Source organism: Heterocephalus glaber, unplaced genomic scaffold (assembly GCF_053883595.1).
Source record: "Heterocephalus glaber isolate CG9 unplaced genomic scaffold, H.glaber_assembly_v1.0 deba00001610, whole genome shotgun sequence".
Lineage (NCBI taxonomy): Eukaryota > Metazoa > Chordata > Mammalia > Rodentia > Bathyergidae > Heterocephalus > Heterocephalus glaber.
The window spans coordinates 8,403,260-8,413,927 of NW_028258381.1; the positions used below are offsets into that span (position 1 = coordinate 8,403,260).

Consider the following 10,668-nt stretch of genomic DNA (forward strand, 5'->3'; position numbering starts at 1 on the left):
GACCGCGCTCTGCTTAATCATGTCACCGTCCATGGCCCTCGAGATGTCACAAGCATCCCAGGAGTCGTGTGTGCAGGGAAGCTTGGGAGGACTGAGCGGGCCCTGGCCTCGACCAGCTGTATTGAGAGAGACGGAGCAAGGACGAAATCGCCGTCCATCTAAGGGTGACGCCACCACTCTGGCATGTGAGCATCTCATTTCCAACCCCCCAGGCCTTCATTAAGTGCTATCTGCTACTTTTAAGACAGTCCTGAGCTCGCCGGGGCCCTCTGGCTTGACAGGACTTCCTGTGAGCCACATGCGACTGCAGTGTCACACTTCCTGAGGGAAGGAAAAACACACAAATGCTCACAGACTACGAGAAAGAAGGCACTGTTGGCGGCACTCTCGGCTCTGCACCCGTTTACACACTGGCAGGGCGCAGGCCTTCAACTCCTGACTGCTAACCCTAGCTACTGTCGGAAAGTCTTGTTTGTGCAGTTGAGCAGCACTGAGTATTTGCCAGACATTGTCCAACGCATGTAAATGCAGGGACATCCCTGCCGTCTCACCTGGTGTGCATCCAACAGGACAGCTCTGGGGTGCGGGACAGTAGCTCCTCTGCTCACACTCACTCTCTCACCCGCTGCTCTGCTGTGAGGAGGTCACTGTCCTTTCAAGGTGAAATGGGCGGAGCTTTAGCCCAGTGACTTTCGCAAAACTTAGGCTCAGTTCCCAGAACCTGCCCGAATCACCCAAATCACCCATGGCTGCCTGTTTCCTGGCAAGACCTACTTACCTGACACCCACACCACTGTCTCCAGCTTGGGAATCAACCGCTGTCCCTCCCCTGGGGCCATCTACACCTCGGCACACAGACAGCAGCTGGGGCTGTTCCTTAGGGGCCCACAGCCGTTCCCTCTCTCCCTGCAGTCATTACGTGTGACTGCACCAGGGGAAATTTCTGGAGTGGTGAAGGGTTTCCACTGTTAGGAGTAAGCGATAATATAACCCTTCCCAGTGAAGGAACATAACCCTACATTCTGAAATTTCTTTCGGGAAGGTTCCACCCCACCCTGGGAGCTCTGGCCCCAGTGCCACATTCCATTCATCCAGTCACCAAGTTCCCCCCAAGTGGAACCCCTGGGCCTGCGACCCTTTCCCCTGCTGTGTCAGGGCTTCTGAGGAAGGGCCTGTGGAAACGCGGATCCCAGGTCACAGTCTTTGTTGTTTGCCATTTTCACCGCCACAGGCTCAGGCCCAAGTGAGCTTGAGCGTGAGATTTCATCGGAACCGCAGGGCTGAGTCTCAGAGACCGAGCAGCAGGCTTCGCCATGGCATGGCTGACCAACCCAGCTGCTCCCTCCTGTAGCTTTCACCCTCATTTCTTCTGCAAGTATTTTTAGATCTGGCAAGTTTACAGACGCTGAAGACACAATGCTAAAAAGTCATACTTCTAATTCCTAAAGTAAATGTTTTTAAGGCTGACAAATGCCTATCTTATCAAATGAGGGTTAAAACACAGACATAGGACTAAAAATACACTTCATAAAAAGAGGAAGAGTAGGAAAGGAGCCAAAATAGAGAAAACACAGAAATGTACAAAAGTGGGAAAGTGGTGAAACATGGAGATGTAACAATGTGGAGGAATACTTTGTGTCAGCCCTTGGGTTCACGAATAGGACCAAAAGTGAGCAGAGGCATCGGCAGCTGAAAGACCACAGCAGACTCAAAGGAGGGGTGAGGAGAAACGAGGGTTTCATGGCAGACGTGGGGAGACTGGGGCAGGCAGGAAGGGCACCCAGCACACACAGCTAGACTGGCCGAGGCCGTGGGCAGACGGTGGCAGACCAGAGCCGGGTCCCCCACAGAGGGGGATGTTGAGGCATTGTGTAAACTGCAAGGTGCTGTACAAGTGCAAGTTGTCATTATTATTATGACATCAACATTTAGCACTTAAATTACAGGGGCAGCACACTTATCATTGACATGTTTCAATACATATCTTGCATACATTTAGATTTGCTTTCAATTTCATAGATGTTTTCAGCTACAAGGAGTCTTGGAATTATCTGGTTTAATTATTATATGGAAACTGAAACTAGAAGGGTAGATTCCAACCTGTTTTCTCTTCCAATTATAACTAACTAGTTACAGGGAAAATATGTTAAGCTATGAATCAAGAAAAACACCTTTAGCAACACCACTTTTCAAAAAATGGCCCACGCATATATATGTTTGTATTAAAAAATAATTGTGGGGCTGGGGATGTAGCTCAGTGGTTCTGGCACCTGCCTCGCAAGTGCAAGATCCTGAGTTCAATCCCAGGTACCAAAAAAAAAAAAAAAATCATGAAAACTGAATGTCTTTGACCCTAACTTTCAAAAATTATATAGTATATTTTTGCAGTTAGTTGTTCCATTCCCAGTTGTCAAAATTTTACTTTCTTAGCAAAAGTTAATTCATAACAGCTTGCAAAAAAAGAGAAAGAAAAAGAAGGAATGAGAAACGGGGGTGAAGGAGTAAGGCAGACCAGGAAGGAAAGGAGAAGAGAAATAAAACACTAAGGCCATACATTAATCTCAGGTCCCACGCATGGATACTATTAAATCAGAAATTCATCAGGAAATGTTGGCAGAGTTAAAGAAATCATGATGTAAGTATAAAGATAAGGTTTCTGATTTTCTATTAACTTTACAGCAAGTCAAAGCCAAGAAACGTTCTGAAATGCATCATATTCAAAGCCCCTTAAAGTCAGTACACTTTTAAAACCAGAAAGGGATACAATTATTCTCCAGTGACCACTTTATGTTTTCCTGTCATTCATGTGGAATTAATCAAAATCAGATGAAATCAGGGATTCTGGGGGGTTTCTTTCCTATATAAATACTGTTTAACTTTCTAATACTATATTAAAATATATTTTCATAAAAAATCCAACCAGAGTCATCATATCTTGCAAGTCAGAACTAGAACAAACTTAAACTGGCTTGTCTAATTTATCTTGCTTAGCTCAGTTTTAAGCAAATATGATGGCTAATAGGAGGATAAACTGGTAGACAACTGGGTAAAAATGAAGGAAAACCACTGTAATGAAATCTAACTACAGTTTTTAAGGATTCAGTGTTTGCCGGTAAATCAGTTTTGGCATTAAAAAAATTCTCCTGGAAAAACAATCTGAAATCATATAAATGATCAACAATTCTCAGGACACCCTCCCCTGTCCTTTAGGACTTGCACATATTCAAGAAAGTGGTTCATTTTTCTTCCAAACAAAAGAATAAAGAATAATTTATGAGTACAGGCATGCAAATAGAAACATGCACAATTTTCCACATATAAATGTTGCTTTGTCAGAGTAGAGGGACTATGTGCATTAACCTTCTCCAAGACCTAGAGTCAAAGCCAGGGACTTCAGCAAAGGGTCACAATGACAGCAGACATAAGCAAGACAACTGCGAAAGCAATCAAGATGTTACCCACACATGCAGGCCTTCATGGCATAGCAGTAAAAACAAGCTCTTAAAATCCTTTGTGTACGCTCCTCACACACCTAGTGAGCATACCTCGGTCCTCACTGCTAGATCTCCTGTCTCGAGTAGGCAGAAGCACACAAGGGAACACCAGCAGTGCACTGGCCTTTATCTACCTATTTGTTTCCAAATCTCTGCTGCAAATACATGGGTAAAGGGTAAATATGTGCAATTTTCAACAATGCATCAGGAAACAGATGTGTCTCCTAATTCACAAACAGCAGTAGCTCAATACTTAGATCTTGAGTCCAGTGTGATTCGACAGGGATTTACTGTGTCTAGAATTTGACAAAATTTAGTTTCCTTTTGCTCTTTGCTGTTTGCAGCAGGAGTTGCATAAAGGATGTGAAGTAGTGATTTTGCTTATTCATAACAAGTTCTAGGGAAAAATCAAGCAGTTGAAGAGAAAGTTAAAAAAAGCTATCAACTATAATCCAGACTCTCGTTCATTTTTTCACACGTGATTGTTACTTTATTTTTACCTCATCATTTTAACCTTTAAATGTCAGTTGTATTACTTCTTAGGCACTTAACTTCTGATACTGTAAATTTCTTCATGGTTACTTAGAAAAATAAAACAGGAAATTCTAAAGCCTCGGCATCTGCTCTAAGACTTGGGAATTCTTAGGAGGAGCCAAGGAGGGTGTGCAGGGAGAGCTGGCCTGCGGATCCCCACATTTCCTGTGCCTCAGGCAAGGCAAGAAACCCCTTTTTCGAGACTCAACAAAATGGCCCCTTTTTGACAAAGTGCACCTGTCACAGGTGTGCAGCTCGCACTGCAATCCCAAGTCACATCTGTCCCAAGCCCTGTGTCCCAGGGATGGGCTCATGTGCCCCTGGAGGCTCAGCCAGGCTGGGCGCTGGTCCGCCAAGGACAGGCCCAGTCCTTCCCCACCCGAGCATGCAGGCCGGGTGTGAGGCGCTTACCTCCTTCAGCATGGTTCTCAGACTCTGACGTGTGGGGAACCCCTAGCTTCGGTGCCCATAGACTGTGCCCCCAGGAGCCAGCCCATTAGGGAGGCCCAGAATGCACATTTCCACCAGATTCCCAGGGGCCCGCAGTTCAGGGCCCCCACGGTGGACTTTGAATGAAATAACTCAGGACATAAAATGTGATCCGGAAAGTTAACTACTAATGAACTTTAAAACTGGTTCTGGGTCCTGCTCATGAGATGGATGTGAAATAGAAGTCAGAGAACAAAGACAAAATTGCTTCTGTTACCAGCCGTGCTCCACTCCTCGGCCTTCATCAGCACTGCCAGGGCACCTGCGGACCCGCCCACAGGTGCCCCCAGTGGGTCGGCATGAGGAGCCATTTTCTTTTCAACTGTTCCAAAAGTGACAAAGAAACAGAGAAGCTTCAAGAGCCACTGCTAAGAAAAGAAAAGAAAGAAAAGAGGGAGGAGAGGAGAGGGGGAGAGGGAGGAGAGGAAAGGAGGAGAAGGAAAAAGAGTTAGGAGAAGAAAAGCAAAGGGAACAGAGGGAAGACCAAGGGGAGGCAAGGAGAGGGAAAGAACACGAAGCCATGGTCTCTACTTCCGTCTCACTCTCCATGTGCAGTGAGCAGCCCTATGCTGACTTTTGCAGGCATCAAGCGCCCCTCACCTCAGGACTGGCAGCAATACACGTGCCAACACGATTCTGTTACATTTCCACCAGCCATGACTATTTATCCATTATGGATGACTGCGACCAAGCAGGTTGCTCGCCAGGGGAGCCCCGTCAGGAGAGCAGCTCAGCCTCCAGAACCTGGCATGGTCTGTTTGGGCCTGACACCGAGCACGGGACATCAACTGCCAGTGCTCTCCAGGATCTTGCTCCCTGGCGCTTCCTAACAGTGCCCCTCCCGTTCCCCTGTAACCACACACCTCTTTGAAGGCCCCAGTGTGTGATTCCTTTCCATTGGGCACCTCCTGGTTCCTCTCCAGGGAGAATTAAAAGATGTCCTTTATCTCACAAACATGCCATTGTTTTGCAGCACTGTTGCACACTTAGCATCTCTTCTCCCTCTTCTGCTAATTGTTTTCCAGATACTCCAGGGTGGGAATCATTCTTACATCTCCAAGTTGGGGTGGAACAGTGCAATTCCCAACCATGGCTCACACAAAAGGAAAAAATGCTAACAAAAGCCTAAGTTGTAATTGGCACCAATACTTGTCCTGTTCTCAAAGGACAAACAATAGTGGTTAACTTGTGTAATTATTTACACTAAGCCAGGCGTATGTGCTGGTGTAATTACACCAGGAATGGTGTGATTGGGCCATGCACAAGGCCTTCTAACTATGAGTTCTCCCAACTGTAAGGCCAGCTTCCTGTTAATGACTAGTGGCAGGCATAATCAGAAAGGGCCTGTACCTGAGAACCCACCAGAGTGGGATCTAACTAGGAGCAAAGAGGACATTCTATCTCCCGAGATAGCATTCTATCCTACTTCCTAAAGAAAGCCACTGAAATTTCCAGGAGTGAGATTTATTCTAAGCAATGCAGCTCACAGATGGTCAGTAACAGGGCCAGACCTTCAGTGCCTCTGGAGACTGAAAGGCCGAACCCAGCACTGAGCTTCCACTGAGGCTTAGTGAACACGCTTCTGCCACCCTGGCCCGAGGACCCCTCCCAGTTGGCACCAGGAGCTCTTGGGACATCGGGATGGAGTGTGTCTGTCCAAATGTGTGGGGAGGATGATTCGCCAAATGACAGAAAAGAAGAAATGACAGTGGAACCAACCTGGAAGCTAGCTGAGCCCCACTAAGTGGCTTGTGCCATGGGCCAGACGGTGGATAATCAAGTCATTGTCCTAAGGGTCAACCGGTAGAGTTTTCTTAAAAGACAATATTGTAGGAAGAAAACAAATGAGGAGTTGTGGGGAATCAGCATGATGGCAAATGGCGATGGCCTAAGAGAAGGAGCTAAGATTTATAGTCTATCCTATGTGTTTGTGCTTCAAGAATAAACTGGTGATGGTTAACTGCGACTTGAAATGCTTCTTACCATAACATCAAGTGTCCGGAAGTGACAGAAGAAAGCAAAACAGGAGTTAGCTCATTATGAATGTGAGGACCAGGAACTCATGTTTAAAATTGTGTTTCCAAGGGGGGCTGGGGACCTGGTACCAACACGGAATCCTTGCCTAGCGTAGAGGAGGCCCTAGGTTCAATCCCAGGACTGCAGAGGAAAGAAAGCAAAATTGTGCTCACAGAGAAATGGCATGAAGAGCTATACTTTAAAGCAGTGACCTTTTCTCATTACTCTTTCAGCAAAACTTGCTTTTCTAATCGGAATCTTACTACATTACCAAGTTAAAGTCAGGCACACACATACTTTGACAGCAAGCCACACACGGCCATGCTAATTCCAGGCGGGCCCTGCAAAGGCCGAATGCCCCAGGTGTTTGGGTCCCACCCGTCTCAGATCCCTGGCTGCCTCCCTTCTGGGCCATAACCCTCGCTTCATTTAATACTAGTGTTGGCTTATTGTGCCTATCAAAGCAGTTTCAGACCCCGGCTGCCAGTTCTGGGGCTTACATCAGAGGAAAAACAAAGAATATTTTCTTTTAGAACAGGGCCGACGCCTTCATCTTTACTGACACTACCTCTGAAAACATTTCAGAACACGCTGACACTGTCATGTGGACCCAGCTAATTATGCAGCATGGCAGATTTTGGCACCTGGCTTCTTGAAACATCAAAATGCATTCTTGAAAAATTACGGATTATGAAACTGACCATTCGAAGCCAGCACGGCTGCACTAAGGGTGCTGTGGCCTGGTTTCTGCTGTGTGCTGAGCCAGTGTGGGTGCTGCAGCTGCAGCTCTCAGAGGCTGTGCTCCCCGGGGGTGGCATGACAGTCAGCCTCTGGAGGAGCCCTCACTGCTGGGAGCAGAGGGCAGCTCCAGGGAGACCACTGCTTTCCACTCAGTGTTGCTCAGCGAGCCTGGAACTCGGGCCTGCACTAGGAGGCCTGGGGCTCCGCAGGAGCTGGAGCAGCAGGAAGGCCTCTGGCTGCTTGCCAGCCTGGGCCAGGCCTCCAGATCGGATCTCCCAGCAGGAAGGAAGGTGTGGCTCCTCATGGTGGAGCCCACTAGAACACCTCTTTGTTTCTCTCAGGAACAGCCCAGTCCTCCTGACCAGGAGGCTTCCATGGTAGGGACAACCAGGCCGCGCCCCTGCAATCCCACAGAGGATCCCGTACAGAACAACACCTTTATCTATGATTTGTGCAAGAGCAGGGGCCTTGCTCAATGTCCCTGAAACGATCAATCTCCACATTCTCTGATTTGGCAGTGGGGGAGCCCCACCCGCCTAGGCAGCCTGCTGAGCTTCACACGAGGGCCCGTCCCCGTGAGCATGTCCCCGTGAGCCTGTCCCTGTCCTTCCAGCCTCCGACCCTCATTATCCATGCTCTGGACCTAGCCCCAGGACCAGGCAGTGCAGCTGGAGGCTGAGGGATCTGAGGCTCGGTTCCCCCTCTCCCCAGCTTCAGGAAGTCGCTGTACTCTGTCCCTCGGTGTCCCCACAAATAACGAGAGTCCACACCTCACCCAGCAGACGTGATGATCAGTGAGAAGCTTAAAGCTGTTCTGATAGAACTTAGCTCCCATGCAACAAGTGAGGGCACACATCTTAGAGCCAACACCTCCACCACCAGCACTTAAGTAAATCTCAGACAAAACTGAGTTAAATCAAAGGAGCGCCCTAATAACCTCGTGTAGAAAGACCGTCTCTGATGTTAATAATGTCACTTAAGACTCAATATTTTACTTCACTTTGACCGACCTGTTTGCTGCTGTTCTGTGTTACTCAGGACCAAGTTGCAAGTTCGGTGGGGGTCATGTCTTTCTCAGAACCAAGTCTGCAAGCCCGAACAGCCATGCTTGGCAAGGCCGTGCGGAGGAGGCGTGCTCCTGGAGTGAGAAGACCTGAGCCCCACAGCCCTCGGAGTTTAAGTTAGAGAGGAGAGGGTCCCCTTGGTGGACACAGAGGAGCCACCTGCTCCCCAGGACTCTCCTGTCAGTGGCAGAGAGCAGCCCTAGGGGCATGGGCACCTGCGGGCAGGGTGGTAGGGCTGTTCCCCAGCCTGTCAGGCCACGGAGCCTGGATTTCTGGAGCTGGCTTTCCCCTTTTTCCTAGATTTTGCAAGACTCTGGCTCCAGGTGCCCCAGAAGAGCTCTTTACCTTGGCAGAGACTCCCAGGAGACCTCACCAGTTTCTCCTCCGCCAGAAACTCCCAACCCCTCCCGGACAGAGCCCCGGCTCTCAAACCCCACTGCCACCCACCCAGCCCAGCAACTCGTACGGCTCAGGTTCTGCTCTACTCGCAGGCAGGCAGTTTCCTGCAGCAGTCTGGGAAGCCGGCCTGGGCCCTGCCCGCCTCCATGCACTCAGCACCAACTCCAGCGATGCCAGCGACATCAAAGGAAGCAGGAGCCTGACTCTCCAGCGTTGTGCAACCGAGCTCGCCCCGCCCCACCGAGGCCAGCTTCTCTCGGGGGGAGGGGGGCGCTGGGGGGCGTCACCAAGCCAGGCCCTCATGAACCAGGGGCCGCAACAGGGTTTTTAAATTAATCTCACTATTTGGGCTGTCCTAGTATCAAACTCTTCAAAACAGCAAAAGGAAACATCCCAAACAGAAAATCGGGGCCACTGAGGAGCCTCGTTTTCAAACACGCAGGGCTGACAGATGGCGCGGGGACCCAGCCTGCAAAGCCCCCGATGGGGGACACAGGGAGTACACGGGGCGGGGGGGACGCGCCAAGGGAGTGCCTGGACGCCACCACTTGGAAAGAACCGGGCAGCTTGGCCGCGGGCTGGGGTGCGCCTGGTCCAACGCGAACACCTGGCGACGCGCACCTGGCTTACGGACCCAGCGACTCTCGCCGCCCTCCCGGCCGCGAGTCCCTGCGCAGCTCCGTTCCAGGCTCGGGGACCCTGTGGAGCGGGGTGGGGTGGGGGGGGGAGACCCTGTCCCGGGGCCCCGGGGACCCGTGTCCCTCATCGCTCCAGTCCTCCAGGTCCCCCTCGCCCTGGCCCAGTTCCGCCCCGGCCGGAGCAGGGCAGCCAGGGAAGGAGGAAGCAAAGTTGGAGCCCGCGCCGGCGTGTCCTGCCTCGGCCTCCGCGGGCGCGCCCGACCGGCGCGGAACGCACAGCTCTCTGGGTCCCGGGACGGGGGCAGAGGACCGGGGCGCGGGGCGTACACTCACCGCGCTTCTCTTCGGGCGCCGCACTCGCCCCGACCAGCGCCAGCAACGCGCACAGCGCCGGCCCCGCCACCCCGCACGGCCGCATCGCGCTGTCCCCGGGCCGCGCCGGGCGCTGGCTCAGGCTCCGGACTCCACGCTCGCTCGCTCGCCCGGACGCCGACTGCCGGGGCCGCGGCGAGGAGGAGGCGAGGGGCGGGGCGGGGAGGGGGTGGGGCGGGGCGGACCCGGGGGGAGGAACGGGCGACAGGGCGGGACCTGCGTGGAGCCGCCAGCCCCGTCCCTTCCCTCCCGTCCGTGCACCCGGTGCCCCGAGCCCGGGTGCCCCGTTAGACGCCGGCTCCGCTCGGCCCCGGGGTTCGCGGGGTCCGGGGGGGGGGGGTGTCGGCGAGCGAGGCGCTCAGCGCCGAGACCCGGGCACCGGGAGCCGCCCGGGCGCAGCCGGCCTGGCGGGCGCGCGCTGGGGAGGGAGGCGGCGGGCGGCGCACAGGAAGAGCGGCCGCCGGCCTGGACAGCAAGTCGGGCGGACAGCTCCGCGGAAGGAGGCGCTGGGAGAGGAGGCCGGACGCAAACCGAAGGCTGCACGGCCTGGACGGAGGCGGGCCTGACCCGGGCAGCCAGCAGCACCCCAGCGGGAGCCACCAGGGACTGAAGGTTTGCCAGGAAACCGGGCTGCTGGGCACGGAAGAAAGTTCTGCCCAGCTCCCCTGCAGGGCTCCTCCAACTGCTGCTCCTTCTCCTGCAAGAGAAGAGCCGTCCAGCCCTGCACCCTGTGCATTCCGATCTCGGGGCAGCAGGAGTCACAGCCCCCATTGTGGAGCCAGGTGCGCTGGCCCTGCGGCAGCACCTTCTTCCCACCCCTTGGGGGCTGTGCCTGGGTTTCCACCTGGCGTCCTGCGTGGCGGGGTTTACCTGGGCTGGGCGGCGTGGAGCTGAGGCTTTGCCGTGCACGAGCCTGCAGCT

At 52.5% G+C, this 10,668-nt stretch overlaps 1 protein-coding gene across 4 annotated transcripts in view; it reads right to left on the reverse strand.

Annotated features, from left to right (window-relative positions):
* Positions 1–9,880, reverse strand: part of Egfr (epidermal growth factor receptor) — a 125,767-nt gene extending 115,887 nt beyond the window's left edge. For all 4 annotated transcript variants that reach the window (XM_087196034.1, XM_021254211.2, XM_021254210.2 and 1 more), the window contains exon 1: positions 9,709–9,880. In XM_087196034.1, the coding sequence (XP_087052160.1) occupies positions 9,709–9,793 (85 nt within the window). In that variant the 5' untranslated portion in view covers positions 9,794–9,880. The remainder of the gene's footprint in view (positions 1–9,708) is intronic.
* Positions 9,881–10,668: the final 788 nt, after the last annotated feature.